The 17,356-nt window shown below is 56.9% G+C and overlaps 1 protein-coding gene across 2 annotated transcripts; it reads left to right on the top strand.

Moving 5' to 3' along the window:
* The first annotated feature begins 3,760 nt into the window (after window positions 1-3,760).
* Window positions 3,761-7,317, top strand: OLIG2 (oligodendrocyte transcription factor 2). Of its 2 annotated transcripts, none has more exons than XM_070785649.1 (2): window positions 3,761-3,927; window positions 4,853-7,317. In XM_070785649.1, exon 2 carries the CDS (start codon window positions 4,922-4,924, stop codon window positions 5,903-5,905), a length of 984 nt encoding a protein of 327 aa, XP_070641750.1. In that variant the 5' UTR covers window positions 3,761-3,927; window positions 4,853-4,921; the 3' UTR covers window positions 5,906-7,317. The 2 variants fall into 2 exon arrangements, with proteins under 2 accessions (XP_070641750.1, XP_070641745.1); XM_070785644.1 differs by having other exon boundaries at window positions 3,762-3,927; window positions 4,850-7,317.
* The last annotated feature ends 10,039 nt before the right edge of the window (window positions 7,318-17,356 follow it).

Below are 17,356 nucleotides of genomic sequence, written 5' to 3'. Positions count from 1 at the left end.
GCAATCCAGATTACAGACCTCCTGGTTTACTGTGTAAACCGAAGACATACACAGGCACCATCCTTTTACAAGAATGTTGACAGCTTGGTTTCACACCAGCCCACCGGCATATCTGCATGTGAACGCGTTCCAAAGTATTTACCAAGCCCCTTCCATGTGTCAGGCCTTGGGCTGGGGGCTGGGGGCTGGGGCCCGGGAGCCAGAGATGACCTTGGATGACTCCGGTAGCTGAGTCTCAGTTGCTCAGTCGTGTCCGACTCTTTGCGACCCCAAGGATGTAGCCCTCCAGGCTCCTCTGTCTATGGGGATTCTCCAGGCAAGAATACTGGAGTGGGTTGCTACGCCCTCCTCCAGGGGATCTTCCCAATCCAGGGGTCGAGTCCAGGTCTCCTGCCCTGCAGGCAGGATTCTTTACCCTCTGAGCCACCAGGGACGCCCAGAGTCTTGCATGGAAGACAGGATTTGTTTGCAGAGTTCTGCCTCCTAAGCGGTCTGATCGCTCACGTTTGGGCGCCAAACGCTGGCATTGCGCATCCCTTCTGGTTTCCGGACCAGGAGCGATGGCTGAAATGCTTTTTTCTTTTCTTTCCGGAGCCTGGCCTCCCACCGCCAGCCCCAGTCCGCCTGGCGCAAGGGCGCCGCTCTCCTTGGCAGCCGGGCGGATTCGCTGCCCCAATGTGCGCAGGAACTCGGAGAAATGGGCAAGGCGAGAACAGGCCAGAAAGGCCCGGGAGGAACCCGCGAAGCCGTGGGAGGTCTGCTTCTTTGCAGCCCCCGCGCCAGCCCTCCCTGGCCCGTTTGGCACAAGCGCCTCCCGGGCCGCCAGGCGGCTGAGCAAAGGCCGGCCCCTCCACGCACCCGGTCTTTTGTGGGAGCGAAACACAAAAGAGAGGGGAAAAAAATACGTCTTCCGTTTCGACGGAGGAGGCCGACAGCGCCAGGACGCCTGGGCCAGCCAGGAACTAACTCCCGGAGCCCGGCCCATTTAGCCCCGGCAAAGGAGCACTCCATTTCGCGGGAAGGGGCTGTATGCGCGCGGGTGGGAATCGCGGTGCCAGGGACACTCCCAGGACGCGCACACCAGGCGCCGGGCGCAAGACCTGGACAAGGTCCGGGACGCCCTAGAACCCACAGGAGAGCAAGCGCCAGTGGCGGACTCTAGTTTCTGATTATTCCTGGAGGGGGTGGGAGGACTCAGAGACACACTCGGGAGAGTTTGGCGACCGACCAGCCCCAGGGCTAAAGAAGCCCTGGGGACACTGACCGCCCCCCCTCCCCCCCCTCCCCCCCGAGCAACTCCCTGGCAACTGGAGGATGGGGTCCTCCATGCGGATGTTGGGGAAAGGGTCCACAGCGCTGACCTGCCAGCCTGAGGCGAGCTCCGGGAGTGCGCAGTAAGAACCGCGAGGCGCCGCTGCACCTCCCCGGAACGGCCACCACTGCCTCGGGTCGTTGGCGCGGGGCCAGAGCCCAGAGCATCCTTACGCGCGTCCACGCGGGAATCTAGCGAATAAGCCAGCTCTCCTGACTCCGGACTGTGCCTTCCCAGGCTCTAAACTCGCGCCGTGCCAGGAGGGGCCCCTCGAGTTTTGCCCCTGCTTCCGACTCTAGGCTCTGGAGCCAGCGCGTAAAGAACCGCGGATTCGCGTGGACCCGGGCGCAAGGACCGTCGCCGGTGGCAAGCCACGAAAGAAGGAACCGGGGCTCCAGGACACGTGCCACCGGCTGGACTAACCTCAGCGACTGCGACCCAGGCGCGCACTCGTTGCGTCTTCTGGTGTTTGTGAGATACAAACTGGAGAGCTCACAAGTCCACGCCCAGGCTGGGGGTCCGCAGAGCATACCCCCCACGAATGTCCTCATTACCGGTGGCCCGGGACGCCCAAAGGAATGGTACTCAAATACCCCAGCTCTGCAATCCCCAGCTCCCCATCCCCACTCCCTGCGTTCTTCCAAGTGACAGATTCGCCTAATTGAACCGTTGTGGGTCATCCTCTGGAACCGTTGGATGACACATCTCCACGCTTCAGTTCTTCATGTTTTAAATACCTATTTAACGGATGGCTGCAGAGCCAGCTGGGAAACAGGCGGATTGAAAAATAACGCCCCAGAAGGCACGAGCTGGGGGCAAGGGGGAGAGCCCGCCTGGCTTTCTGGTGTAGAAGGGACTGGAAGACATACCCCCAAACTGGGAGCAATAACCTGGGGTTTTGTTGGTTTATTTCTAACTGTGCTGCTTGAAGGTGAATTACTACTAGCCAAGTTTGTTTGTCTGTTGTGTTTTTCAAACCGTGCATACAAATGAAAAGGTCCCAAATAATGCAGATAACCAAGAGGCTGATAACACCCCCTTGGAGAGAGGACTGGGGCCGAGTCCCTGCGGCTGGAGTGTAAAGCACTACTAGGGTCCTGGATTTGAAGAAACAAACCTCTGTGCTCAAAATATATGGCTGTGAGAAATTCAACTACGATAAAATGTCTGAGGTTGGGGAGACGGGGCCCCTACTATAAAGTAACCACCAGAGCCCCCATCTGCAGTTCAGGCAGAGGTGCACAGTAAAGTAAAGTTTGGGTCCCCCCTCCCCTCCTGCGTAGGCTTACTACAGACACAGTCTCTCGATTTTCCCATCTGTAAAATGGGTGGAGGCGTCGGTACCACAGAACTACTTCAGTTGGGCGCTTCTGCAGACCGGATTTAGTTCCTCGGAGGTCAAGGATTTCCAGGTTTGGGAGCCAGGCTGCGACTGGTAAAACGCCATGGATCTCGGCCCCAAAGGGTTGGATCCCGCGGTCTTGGCCCAAGATTGAGACTTCTTTCTGCAGACAAGCCAGCTTTGCCCCTCTACGCCACGGCGTGGTGACCGCCACAAAAATGGTGCAGAAAATACCATCCTCTGGTTCCTGATGCTACGAAAGGACGCCTGACCCTGGGCTCAACTCTCCGCCTGCATTAGCGCGGTTTCTCAGTGCAAACGCCTTGTCCCGGTGTCTGCGCCATCGTCAACTTTATGAAGAAGGTGATTTCTTTCAAAGCCCCGTCCCGGTAGCGGGTCCCCTCTTGCCTTCCCCGCCTTCCTCCTCGCCAGGCCCGGCGCCCAGCTGGGGGCGCTACTGGCCGCTTGCCGAGTTGCAGCCGCCGCCACCTCTTAGAGGCGCGCTTCGAGTGCAAAGAAAGCAGGAGTTTCGTCCCTGGTTATCGTGCACATTTGGGGCTCAAAATGCCCACGTGCTGATGAAACCCACGAAGTGGGAACAGGTGGCGAGAACACACACACACGGGGGTGGGAAGGGAGGAGACTCCAGCCCAGTTCCCGAGTAGCCAGGGTTATCTGAGAAGATCCGAACCCAAGATCTGAACGCCTTGCGCACCGGGTTAATTCGTGCGCACAGCCCCCCCGCGCACCTCCTCCCCGAGCCTGACTCTGCGTTCCCGCATTTTAATAGAAATTTGACAGTGTCCCCTCTCTCCCTCGGTCCCAACCGCGGCGCTCTGCACTTCCCCCGCGAGCCCTCCCTCCTCCTCGGGCTTTGCCTCTCACTCTCCCTCTCGGGGTCCACGCTGCAGTCCCTCCGGTAAGACTCTCCCGGCCGCGGGCGCCCATTGGCTGAGCGCTGGGAGGAGGCGTGTGCCCGGCCCGGCGAGTTTCATTGAGCGGAATTAGCCCGGATGACATCAGCTTCCCACTCCCCCCACCCACCCCCACCCCGGGCCTGCCCAGCTCATTGGCGCGGCGGCCCCTCCAAGACCCGCACATTGTTCCCCGCCCCCGCCGCGGCCACCGCCGCCGTCGCCGCCGCCACCCGGCTATAAAAACCCTCCGAGCGGGGAAAGGTGCGGATGCTCATTATAGACCGACGCGACATCGGCGCCCGGTCCCGGTTCTCTGCCGCAGTCTTGGGGACCGAGCTCCTCTAACCGCATCCGTGGTAAGTGCGCCCGCCCCTCTCAACCCCCCGCCCCAAGCAACTCCAGCCTACACCCCAGGGACAGAGGCCCCTCACTTCGGCTGCGACCCGGGGAGCTCCGCTAAAGTGGATCCAGATCCCTCCCTTGCCCGCCAGTTCTCCCAGCGGTTTCGCTGCCCTGGCCCTTCCCAAGGTCACCGCACCATCCCTTTTGCCCCAAAGCGAGAAATTGGGGCCACAATAGCGGTCTTCTGCCCCAGCCCCAGTCAGCTGAACGAGCCCCCAGCCCGCCCCTGGCGCAGCGCGTGGAGTCTGGGCTCCGTGGCGGGCGCTGGCTGCCGGTCTGTGAGCGTGTGTTTGCTGAGCGGTGTCGATGGAGATAAGGTGGATGCGTTTGAGGAACCAAATAAATACTTCTCTATTTAGATCTCCACCCTTCCCAAAGAAAAACCCTCACTTGACACTTTTTCTTAGTGTGTTAGTCGCTCAGTCGTGTCCGACTCATTGCGACCCTATGGACTGTAGCCTGCCAAGATCCTCTGTCCGTGGCATTTTCCAAGCGAGAATACTGGAGTAGGTTACCATCGCCTTCTCCAGGGGATCTTCCCGTCTGAGTCACCAGGGAAGACCTCATTCCTAACAGAAAGTATAAAAACCGTAGAATGCCACCCTCCCAGAGGAGAGCTCCATCCTCCAGGGATTAAACAACCTGTGGATGAGAGCGGCGGGGAGGCGGTAGGGAGGGAAAGAGCGGTGACTTAAGCTTACCTGCATGCCAAGACCAGAGACAGCGAGGTGGACCCGAAGCGAACGGCCACCAGCGCCTGGACCCCGCGCTGCGGTGCAGGCGGGAGCAGCTTTTCTCTCTCACTGACCCCAGTGCCGCTCGATCTCGATTTCGATCTCCCGTCTCTTTCGTGTTTCTCTCCTCCTCTCTCCGCAGTAGGCGTCCTGGAAGCTCTGAGGACCCAGGGAGGGGAGGACCCCGGGAAGGCTGCGACGATCCCTCGGGGCCATGGACTCGGACGCCAGCCTGGTGTCTAGCCGGCCGTCGTCGCCGGAGCCCGATGACCTTTTCCTGCCGGCCCGGAGCAAGGGCAGCGGGGGCGGCGGCTTCACGGGAGGCACCGTGTCGTCGTCCACGCCGAGCGACTGCCCGCCGGATCTGAGCGCCGAGCTGCGCGGTGCCATGGGCGCGGCGGGCGCGCACCCGGGGGACAAGCTGGGCGGCGGCGTTGGCGGCGGCTTCAAGTCATCCTCGTCCAGCACCTCTTCGTCCACGTCGTCGGCGGCCGCGTCGTCCACCAAGAAGGATAAGAAACAGATGACGGAGCCCGAGCTGCAGCAGCTGCGCCTCAAGATCAACAGCCGCGAGCGCAAGCGGATGCACGACCTCAACATCGCCATGGACGGGCTGCGCGAGGTCATGCCGTACGCGCACGGCCCGTCGGTGCGCAAGCTCTCCAAGATCGCCACATTGCTGCTGGCGCGCAACTACATCCTCATGCTCACCAACTCGCTGGAGGAGATGAAGCGACTGGTGAGCGAGATCTACGGAGGCCACCACGCCGGCTTCCACCCATCGGCCTGCGGCGGCCTGGCGCACTCTGCGCCCCTGCCTGCCGCCACGGCTCATCCGGCGGCCGCGGCGCACGCGGCGCACCACCCGGCGGTGCACCATCCCATCCTGCCTCCGGCCGCCGCCGCCGCCGCCGCCGCCGCGGCGGCCGCCGCGGTGTCCAGCGCCTCCCTGCCCGGCTCCGGGTTGTCGTCGGTCGGCTCCATTCGGCCCCCTCACGGCCTGCTCAAGTCTCCGGCGGCGGCGGCGGCGGCGGCCCCGCTTGGGGGCGGGGGCGGCAGCGGCGGGGGTACTGGCGGCTTCCAGCACTGGGGCGGCATGCCCTGCCCCTGCAGCATGTGCCAGGTGCCCCCGCCGCACCACCACGTGTCGGCCATGGGCGCCGGCAGCCTGCCGCGCCTCACCTCGGACGCCAAGTGAGCGGGCCTGGGGGCAGACGCGTTCTGGCGAGCCGGGAGGGTGGGAGCCCCGAGGCTGCGTGGGGGGGAAGCCAGGACCGGCCGGCGCTGGGGCCTGGGAATTCAGTCCCAAACAGGAGCGCCGTGCCGTGAGCTGGGGGTGGGGGGCAAAGGTGAGGACTCCAGTACCCGGGATCCGATGCAGCGGAGGCGTGCGCTGAACCCTGGGCAGTGAGAGGTTGCATTTGCTCTGGGACTTGGTTCAACCCTCTCTGGCTTTTAAACAGCAGCGCTGCTCCCTTGGACATACTTTTATAAGAAGGCGCAGCTACCCGCATCTCGTCTTTCAACCCTCCCTCCCCTCCCCGCCCCCCGTCAGAACCCCAGAGAAGAGGTGATTCTAAAAACTGCTTTCCCTACGAACTCGGCCTCACTCGGCCCGGGCAGCACTTCGTAGTACCGAGGAGGAAGGAAAGGAGGGGAGCGTTGGGGACTTCCTCGCCTCTCCGGGCGGGTAGGAGACTCTGGAGCCGCAGTCCAGAAGCGGCCGTCCGGACTCGCCCTCAAAGGTCCTCCCCTGCCCAGAGCTCGGGCTACGAGTTAGTATTCGGCACCAGAAGCACTTACGGTCGCGTCCAGTCTCTGTATCTGGATAAACCCACAGCGGTCTCGGGCTGTTTCTCCCTGTCGCTTCTGATTGGTTTGGGTTTGTGGATTTCGAAGGAATCTGTCGACGTTCCTTTTTCAACAGTGCGATCAAGCTTTATAGACAGTCAGAATAGAACCACTTGTGGATTGTTATAACCTACAACTGTCGACTTTGGGTGCGGGTGGGTTTTTTTAGTTATTTTAAAATAGAATTTCCCTCCCTACCCCCTTTTTCCGTCTCTGAGCACAAAGTGATTTGGTTTCTTACCTGGCTGGGGACAGTCGTTTGGGTACCCGAAGATTTGACAGAACTCAAAGGATGTTGCTGTGAATATAGTTTGGGTTATTTGGGAGTTCTGTTGACTTTTTAGTGTTTTTTTTTTTTTTTTTTTCTCTTTGGGATGTGTAAATAGATCAATAATGAGGTAAGTGCGTGCTGCTAAGCTGATTGCTCACGTGACTGCCACTTTCCCACCTCCTCCCCAGTCTAAGCCGGGTTTCTTCCATATTGGTTTCTTTTTGCCAGCTTAACACAAATGACAAACTCTTTCCACGTGCTTCCTCCCTCCGCGCGAACGGCCTCGGCTTGCAGAGTTGCAATATGGGCTTCACAGCGTCGGCCACGTAACATCCCCTCTCCGATTGCTGCCCCTTGCAGAGAGTGTATCATCTGTTTTATTTTTGTAAAAAGATAAAAGTGCTAAATAATATTTATTACTTGTTTGGTTGCAAAAAAATGAAATAAATGACCGAGTGTTGAGATTTTAAATAAAATTTAGAGTAAGTCGGGTGTTTTCCAGCCTTGTGGGTGGAAGGAGGTGCGGGGAGCCGCCTGGGAAAAGCGGGCGGCCGGACTCCATCCTTCTGGGCTGGATTTGGGGACCGCTCCGCTGGTTTTGTCCTAGAGAAAGATTGAGAGGGTTGTTGGCCCATTTTTCTCCCCCGTAACAAACATTCTCTTTAAAACACGTTCTGAGCACCTCCTCGGCGTGCTCCTCCTCACCTGTTTTTATTTTTATTTTCTGACGCCTAACCCGTAACTCCTTTTCTATTGGGTTGAGAATTAGATTCATTGAAAGTGAAAATTTTTTCCTCCGTGCAAAGTTCGGAGGCCCGAACTTTGGGCCTCCCGGGTGAGACCCGTGTCTCTGGCTGGGAGTCCGGGCGCTTAGGTCCCCGTGTCCTGAAGCGATTCCATTTTCTCTCTGCTGAGGGGCGGTCGTCCACCCGCATCCGTCTGCGGACGAGCGACGCGAGGTCCCCTCGGCCCGGCATCGCCATGTGGTTCCCGCCAGAGGGCTGCGGGCGCTTGTGGCGCGGGTTCCACTAACCCTTCGCTCCCTTCCCTGCTCTACGCACGACCCTCGCCCGGCTCCCTCGCCGGCCTTGAACCGCAAAAAGTCAGGTGCTGGGAACTGCCTGCCAGGAGCGAGGCTGTGGCCAGCCGCGCTTTGGTCTAGGGCTTCCTAATCCTGACTCCCGCCTCTGTTTTCTCGCTGCTATCGGGTTCCTCATAATCCAAAATTGCAAGGCAAATTTAGGACGTGGCTCTTAAGAGAGATTTGGGGGTAAAAGGTAAAGAAGCTTCGGCCTTTCCCGATCAAGGAAGAGGAGAGAACGTTTTGCCGCCTTGCAGTCCTGCGGCTCACAGCAGAGCGCGCATCCGGAACGCTGCGAAGTGCGGACGTGGTGGATGGTCCATCGCCCTGGGCGCGCTCGCTCACGATACCTTTGGTGGCCACCGGTGGAAGGTCCCAGCGCCCAGAGCACCTGGGGCGGAGGTTTCCCTGGTTGGAACCCCTCCCCCGCCCCGTTTCTTGAGATCGCCCCGGATCGCCCCTGAGCCGGGCCCACGAAGACTGGGCGTTCAGGAGACGGAGGTTGGTTCCATCTCCTCGCTCCTGGACACGTAGTTTCTGGGTCCGCCAGCAGATACTGTCAGGCCACTGGCCTAAAACAGCCGGCGCCCCCCAGGATCAGATGCCTCGTACTGGGCTTCGCTTCTCACCCTCGGCTGGGATGAAGGCCGGGGGGCTGCAGAGGGCGGAATAAAGGGGTCGGGCCCAAACCGCTCCACAGGAATCCACAAAGAGGGTAGGGCAGAATCTAATAGGTTTTGCTTTCAAATCCCAGTTGAAACGAAATTTGTCAAGGATTTAAAACTGGGTCCTTCTCCAGCCGACAAGCCACACAGAGGACCCCACGATGCAGATTGGGTTGAAGGTGGGGGGGCGTCCCTGTCGCAGTGGCAGTCTCAGCTTCCTACACCCAACTCAAGGCTTGGCAGGTGCAGGCGGGGCTGCCCGAGGGAGCAATGTATCCGTAGAGGGGCAGTTGTTGAAAGAAATCAAGTCACCCCCCCCTTCCCGTCCCCCATGTCCAAGCTCTCGGTTCGCGTCCAGCCACCAGTCAGACTAGACCTCGGGCCCCCAGGAAGGAGGGCCTGAATCCAGCCAGGCTCCGGGCGCTCCCCAGAGCCATCTGCCTAAACTTTGCACCAGCCAGGGATCTGGGCCACCACGTGTGAGAGCCGAGCGCTCTGACGCCGCGCAGGAGGCGCACACTGGCCGGCAGGACCACTCCGGGCAGATGGCTCCTTGCAGAGACTGTCCCTGGCGTGGCGGGAGGCCTGGGTGACGGACTCAGGTCAGCGGTTGGGCTTCGGAGTAGAGAGAGAAAGGAAGTTAAACTCCCACGCTGATGTCCAGGGACAATCTCCGCGCCACCCTCCCCCCACCCCACCCCCCAAACCGCCCCTATACACTGAGAGAGGCAGGCAGGGAGAAGGCGGTATCCTAACAGTTGGACACTGGGCAGTGACTCGGTCCTCGGGGCACTGGCTCCTAGGACCCCCTTCCCTTCATTAGGTTCTCTAGGACCCTGGTCCACAGCTCAGCTTCCCTATCCCCGCACATGGCCCTGGAAGTGTCTCAGCTCTCAGCCTGGGCACCCAGAGACTTCCGTCACCAGCTCCCAAGGTCTTCCAGATTCTCCCCCACCCTCTCCCCTGCCTAAAAACGGACTGATTTGAGGTTTAGGGGGCCTCCTGCGTGGTCTCTGCCCTCCAGGGCACGGTCCTCCCTCCCCTCTCACTTACTGGGCAGGAGACAGAGAAATGAGGAATCCCTGGTTTGATCCTGTGTTGGGGAGCACATGGGAACCCCTGTGGGGGGGGTATCCCATGCCTCCAGCGCCCATAAAGTTGAAACTCTGAATTCTGGCAACTGGAAGTGAGCCAAGGGGCAAAGCAAACCCTCACATCTAAAGGGCATCTCAACTGGAGAATGTGTTCCTGAGATCTCAGCAAGGATGGCTGGAGGAAGACTTAAGTACCAGGGAAATGCATGCAGGCTGGGGCTGGGGCAACCCAGCAAGCATGACCCATCCTCCTCCATCCCAGATGGGAAGGCAGGAGAAGGGGAGGAGCTCCCAGGCCAGGACATTGGATTTTAAAAGCCCCCTAGACACTCTCAGACTGGAGAGCCATCTGTCTGCTATCCCTAGGATAGAACCCAGCTAACAACGAGTCTGAACTCCTTCTATCAAGTAAATACCTTGATGCCCCCTAGAAGTTCATCAAAGGCAAAAAATACCCGCTATATAGGCCTTCCTCTCATTTTAAGTTCCTCTTTTAGTACAGACTTCGGGCCAAATCTGGGCCTCCACACAAGGGCCTCACAGTGCCAGTAAGACTCTTGGGGGTCTCTGACATCAGCCCTACACCCAAAGTCTCTTGACAGGCCCCCTAAGTCTCTGCACACCTTTAAGGGAGGCCAGAATCAGGCCTGGCTGTTCTCAGGGTAAGTGGTTGCTACAGTGAGTCCTACCCTGGCTGGGGAGAGGTGGCTGTGGAATAGTATGGGTCAGCATCCCGTGGCTCAGTTTGGAGGGGGCAGGCAGTGCAACCCCTGGGGTTAAACCCTCCATTCCTGGTCAGAGTAATGGGCCAGCAGGGTGGAGACGGGGCTCACCCCTCATCACTTCCTCCTACCTCAGGGGCTGCCTTGTTGCTACAGGGCCACATGCATTGTGCAGTGGCCAACAGTTGTGGCAGATCTGTGAGCCTGGAGGCGGTGCCCAGCTGTACCCTGGAAGTTCAGGATGCCAATAATAGGCGGAAGAGGCTGGAAGAGGAGGCACCAACATTTACAGAAGGCTAGTCCGTATACCAGGCTCCTCCATCCATGGGATTCTCCAGTACTCTTGCCTGGAAAATCCCATGGATGGAGGAGCCTGGTAGGCTCCAGTCCATGGGGTAGCTGAGAGTCAGGCATGACTGAGTGACTTCACTTTCACGCATTGGAGAGGGAAATGGCAACCCACTCCAGTATTCTTGCCTGGAGAATCCCAGGGACAGAGGAGCCTAGTGGGTTGCCATCTATGGGGTCGCACAGAGTCAGACACGACTAAAGCGACTTAGCAGCAGCAGCAGCAGCAGTCCGTATAGGGCATCACCCTGAGAGCTGTGGTTGTTACTCATTCATTCAATTCTCCTGGTAACCCTTTGAGGATGGTGCTACTGTTTATTATTATATTTGTTTAATTATTATTTTACAGGTGAGGAAATTGAGGCTCAGCGAGGGTAAATGGCTTGCTCAGGGGAAGACACAGTAAATGGAAGCAGCAACGTTGTGATCCGGGGGTCTGGCTCCAGATCCCACCTTGAGGAAGTCGCCCCATCCATACCCAGGCTGCCCTAGCCATCTCTCCTCCTCGCCAATCTAGTCTCTAGATTCTGACCTCTTGGGGAATCCTTGGAGCTCCCACACTGCTGCTCACCACCACCCCCACCACCACCCAGGCCCCAGTCCCCAGCCCCCTTAGGTGACACTCCTAGGGCTCTCCCTGTGCGCCTGGACCCCATCTGGCCCCGACGCCCCCATCTGGGCAGCGGGCGGTGCCCAAAGGCTTTAGCAATTAGCCGACTCGGGTGGGTGCGCGCGGCGCGGGCGGCCGCTAATGAGGCGGCCGGCGACGCTGAGGTGGACTGGCTGGCGTTCGAGGCGGGACAGCTGCCGCCCGCCGCCTGCCCGCCGCCCGCATCTCCTGCCCAGTGGCGCGGTCCACACCGCGTGCCCCAACAACTTGGAAAGGAATCGCAAACTGAAATGCCTGCAGGGGCCGCAGGACACGCGCGCGGTCCGTGCAAACGACGGGGGCGCGCAAGCTGGGAGAGCGCAGTGTCTTTCCAAGGGACCTCGGGTCCCTTTTTATCACACACTAAGGCCCCCCTCCCGCCCCCGACACCGGGGATGGCGGGTGTGTGGCACGAATTGGCCAGCGGGCTTCCAGTCTGCAACCTCTGAAAGTGATGCGGATGATCAGGACGGCAGATTCGGGTCGTTGGATCTGCTGGGGTCCTCGGGCCTCGAAGCCTCTGGGAACAGAGTTCCTGCGTGATCTCGTGCCTAGCTGTGCGCCGCGGTACCCTGGCTTCCCGGATCGCGAGCAGGCTGAACGCAGCCAGGGGGGGCCCGGCCTCGCAGGCACGCCCCTCCGCCCGCCCGCCGGAGCCCCAGCTCGTCCCGCTCCGGCTCGGGTTGAAGCAGCTGCCTGACGCGGCGCGCGGCTTTCCTTTGGAGAGCTTTGAGTCCGGCGGCCGCAGGGCCTCTGAGTCCACTAGCTGTGGGAGGGATTGAGAGTACCCCCCTCCACCCCTCCCTGAGAGGGAAACAAGCGGATTTCTCCAGAAGCGCCTGAGTTCATGTGGAGACCAAATACCATCCCTGACCCCCTGATCCGCGCTTACGCACAAGGACTCAGGCACCCCAACGCGCTTCCCGGGGTTGGGGGGGGGGGGTCACAGGCACACTGGCGAGTCTGGAACCTCGAAGCCTTGGCCTTGGTCTGGAAGTCCTTGAGGCCCCGTGAGACAGCGACGGTTGGCCGGGGACAGCTCGGTTTATCTTCCCCTTCCTCGACTATCCTCGGGAGCCTGGGAATCTGTCTTCTCCCTGGTCCTTCTAGGCCTTGTGGGCTGGCCCACTAACCTTCCCTCTGCGAACCCCCCAGTCCAAACCCGCTCTCTGAGCCCTCAGCTTTCCAGGCTAAAGTCTTGGATCTCCAGCGAGAGCCCGTGGAAGAACAGGACCATGAGCCACTGGCTCCCTCTTCATCCTCAGATCTCTGGGCAGTAGAGGCTGGCCTTGAAGAGCAGAGCTGGAGTGGCTCCTCAGAAGCTCAGTGGGGCCTGAGTTTCCTCTGGCCTCAGTTTCCTCACCTGTAGAATGGAGCCAGGTTGGGTGATCACCAAAGCTCTGTGGGAGGATGAGGCTAGGCTCTGGGTGCCCTGGTCCACGTCTGGGCACAGGTTCCTGGAGCCCCTGGCTGGGAAGGAGAGTGTGATGGGTGAAAACAGTTCCCCTTGTTGTCCTGTGTAGGCAGGGACCAGTGATTCCCATATGGCGCAGTGGTAAAGAACCTGCCTGCCAATGCAGGAGACTCAAGAGATGCAGGTTTGATGCCTGCGTGGGCAAGATTTCCTGGAGGAGGAAATGGCAACCCACTCCAGTATCCTTGCCTGGAGAATCCCGTGGACAGAGGAGCCTGGTGGGCTACAGTCTGTGGGGGTGGCCTAGAGTCAGACCGAGCACACAAGCATATAGGGGCTAATGAAATTCACAGCCTCCACTGAAATGGGAGTGTAGACAATTCTAGAAACAACTACTATTTGGCCTTGACTTTTTGGCTCCCCAGGTAGAAACTGGCTTAGATACCTTTGTATCTAGACTTCTATCTGGACCTGCCTGCTTGATGTAAATGAATGACTGTGGATGGTAAATGGAGGACTCGGGGAAGGAAGAGGTTTCCAGAGTGTGGGGGAAACACGAGTGTGAGAGGTCAGGAAATCGTGCACGGATACGTGCCACTGGGGCCCAGGGGCTGGAGGGCAACTTTGATTCTACCCAGACAGACCTCCCATTTGACAGAGAGCTAGGCTATCAGACCTCCCAGCGTGCCTGTCTCTTTTTATGTAAATAGAATAGTTAATAGTAGCACCTCACAACTGTGTTACTGCCAAGAATAAACGAAATGGCTTCCTGCCTGGTTCTAGCTGTGAATGGATGCCCTGAGCCCAGGCGTCTGGCCAGAATGCCACTTCTGCACCCTCACTTGTGAGCCTGGGCCCCCAGGATGCAGCCACCAATATGTAGGTCATGTGTTGGGACAGGCAGGAGTGGGTGGGGGTTGCGGGGGTGTTGATCTAGCACCATGAAGACCATGTTTGGGCAGTTGGGTGTGGGGCCATGGTATGCTGCCTTGGCTCCACCAGCTGTGTGACCTGGAAGAGAGGCCTGGGCTTTTTGAATCTCAGCTTGCTTATCTCTAAAATGGGTGTGGTACTAATACCATTTCCACAGGGCGTCAGGATTGAAAGGGACAAATGGGCCCTGGGCCTGGCATACAGGGCAGGTCCAATAAGCAGAAGAGTCTACCCACCTGGTGGGGTGTCATCTCACTGAATCTTCTGGGAGGTCCTGTGAGGTAGGGTCCCTGTTACTCTGTCACATGACCTGCCCTGCAGCATCTGAAGGGGGCCTGTTTGACCCAGGACCCCAGGAAAGGCCCAGAAGTCCCCTGAGCGTGATATACAGACTCTAGTCACCCCTGCCCTATGCAGGGCAAAGAGCCTTGCCTCACCTCTGCATGCCCCAGGGTGGGTGTTACAGGCCTGTTATGCTGTCCTTGCATTGTCTAATTGCCTTGCACTGGAGCAGGGCCTACATGCTGCATAGAAAACAGAATGTGCGTGTGTGCTAAGTCACTTCAGGTTATGTCTGGCTTTGTGTGACGCTATGGACTGTAGCCCAGCAGGCTCCTCTGTCCATGGGACTTCCCAGGCAAGAATACTGAAGTTGGTTGCCACGCCCTCCTCCAAGATCGAACCCATGTCTCTTACGTCTCCTACATTGACAGGCAGGTTCTTTACCACTAGTATCACCTGGGATGCCCAGAAACCAGAATAGAGTCCTTGTAAGGGCAGGAGACCTGGGTTAGATCCCTGGATTCGATCCCTGGGTCGGGAAGATCCCCTGGAGATGGGAAAGGCTACCCACTCCAGTATTCTGGCCTGGAGAATTCCATGGACTGTATGGTTCATGGGGTTACAAAGAGTGGGACACGACTGAGTGACTTTCACAAGGGCAGGAGCTAGGATCAAGGAGGACTAACTGAAGGGAAATTTACCTGTGAAGCTGAGGCCCCACCCTCAAAGTTCTCTGACCCCACCGCCCAGGGCCTGGCCTCTATCCATGCCCCTGGGATGCCCAGTGCAAGTGGTCAGCTGGACAGTGGAGGATCTCCCCTCTCTAGGATTGCGGCTGGGAGCCACAGGGAGAGCTGTGGTGGCCCCTCTGGAGAATGGGACGAGGAGCTCCCCATCACCCTGCTTCTGAGCTCGCCCTGCTATTCAAGCCAGTTCAGCTAGTGAAGACACCCGAGACCTGTGTGGCTCAGCCAGAGAGAAAGGAAGTGATCTAGTGCAGCCCAGACGCTGGTATAAGTTGCAGCAGGGGCAGGAAACTCAGAGAACTGTTGAACCAAAAAAGCCTGGAAGAGACCTCCACCCCTGGGGCTTAGGCTGTCTGTCCCTCTCCCTTCCAGTCTCTCTTCCATCAGGCCCCTCCCACCCACAGGCAGATCTGGTTGTCTTTACCCCATGTTTGGTGTTTAAGCCATCAGTTCCTCTTACCCAGATACTTCTTTTTTTTTTTTAATTAAAATTTTTTTTTATTGAGAGATAATTGATTTACAATGTATTAGTTCCAAATGTACAGCAAAGTGATTCAGTTACACATATATATATATATGTATTCTTTTTTAGATCCTTTTCCATTATAGCTTATCACAAGATATTGAGTTCCCTGGGCTATACAGCAGGTCCTTGTTGGTTTCAGTCACTTCTTTTGGTTTGTTTTAATTGAAGTGAAATTTCCATAACATGAAATGAGCCATTTTCAACTGAACAATTCAGGGGCATTACAATGTTATACACTCACCACTTCTCTCCAGTGCCAAAACTTTTTTTTTTTTTTTTATCGCCGCCAGAGTGAAATCCTGCTCATTAACCACTTCCTTTCCCTCCAGCCTCTGGTAACCACTAATCTGCTTTCTGTCTCTATGGATTTACCTACTCAGGACATTTCATATAAATGGAAACATGCAATATGTCGCTTTTGCATCTGTTTTGTTTTTCACTCAGCATAATGATTTTGAGGTTTATCCATCGCATTGCATGTGCTTCACTCCTTTTCAAAGTTGAATAATATTCCATTGTGAGCTTCCCTGGTGGCTCAGCAGTAAAGAACCCGCCTGCCATTGCAGGAGACATGGGTTCAATCCCCGGGTTGGAAAGGTCCCCTGGAGAAGGAAATGGCAGCCTACTCCAGTATTCTTGCCTGGGAAATCCCGTGGACAGAAGAGCCTGGCAGGCCACAGTCCAAGGGGTTGCAAAAGAATCTAACATGATTTGGCAACTAAACAACGACAATATTCCATTGTATAGATGTACTGCATTTTGCTTATCCATTCATCTGTCAGACCTTCCCTGGTGGCTCAGACAGTAAAGTGTCTGCCTACAATGCGGGAGACCTGGGTTGAATCCCTGGGTGGGGAAGATCTCCTGGAGAAGAAAATGGCAACCCCCTCCAGTATTCTTGCCTGGAAAATCCCATGGATGGAGGAGACTGGTGGGCTATAGTCCATGGGGTTGCAAAGAGTTGGACAGGACTGAGTGACTTCACTTTCACTTTTCTTTCTTTTTCATTCATCTGTTAATAGTCTCACTTACTCCTGAGTAATGCCCAGGTCACTGCATGTGACCTTCCATGGTGAAAAGAAACCTGGGCTAGGAGTTAAAAATCTAGAGCAGGCTGGGTGCCCTAAGGCAAGTTGCTTGATCTTTCTGGGCTTCAATCTACTCATCTATTACATAACAGAAATTGAAAAGTTTGGCAAGGCCCATTCCAAGTTAAGGTCCTCTGTGACTTTCCACAACTCTGACATTCTCCCTGCCAGTTGTAGAAAGAAGCCCCGTGTCTTTCCTGCCAGCCACAACCCTGTGTCAAGGACCCCATTCAAAAGAAAGCCCTGGGACTTGACAGGCACCTCCAGTGGATCAGGTCCCTCTAACAAGTCTGTACCTTTGGGTCTTAGAGAGGCCAAATCTTACTGAGAAGCCTGGCTGAACACTGAAGTGGGCAGTATTTTGTGAGTTATTCCCTTATTAAACATCCAGCCAGACTCTCATCAGTTTACTTACTCAGGACATTTCATATAAATGGAAACATGCAATATGTCGCTTTTGCATCAGTTTTGTTTTTCACTCAGCACAATGACTTTGAGGTTTATCCATCCTGTTGCATGTGTCAAGTCACCCAGTGCAATCTGTGACTTGGTGATGAGATGGCCAGCTTACTTATCGCATGTACAGGACCTCGTTGTGATATAGATAAGAGTCACATTTTAAGAAGTGGACATTGAACTAGATCATCAGGATTCAACATAAATTGGGGGAGTGTACAAATTGATATCCTGACTCCTGTAATCCCCATCTTTCATTCAACACACATTCACTACCCTTCATCCCATCTCCTGCTTTGGGTAAGTTGGAAATATATGGAAACAAAAGTTAAGAAACATGGTCTTTCTTAGCATTTCAGAGCTTTGAGACCTACTTAACTGGAGTCAACTGATTCCAATTGGTTGGTCAACTGACTTTTTCTAATTAGAATTGAATTTGGAGGAGCAGGGGGCTATAATGTAGGGGAGGTACCATTATCCAAGGATGTTGTACATTCTCTTGGGAATATGGAAGCGCTGTCCA

This window comes from Bos indicus, chromosome 1 (genome assembly GCF_029378745.1).
Source record: "Bos indicus isolate NIAB-ARS_2022 breed Sahiwal x Tharparkar chromosome 1, NIAB-ARS_B.indTharparkar_mat_pri_1.0, whole genome shotgun sequence".
NCBI lineage: Eukaryota > Metazoa > Chordata > Mammalia > Artiodactyla > Bovidae > Bos > Bos indicus.
The sequence above is the reverse complement of the archived record's forward strand: the minus strand, read 5'-3'. Positions and strand labels throughout refer to the sequence as shown.

Bases quoted from the DNA above. Each gene is read 5' to 3' on its own strand.
- OLIG2 (XM_070785649.1), top strand. From the start codon at position 4,922: ATGGACTCGGACGCCAGCCTGGTGTCTAGCCGGCCGTCGTCGCCGGAG.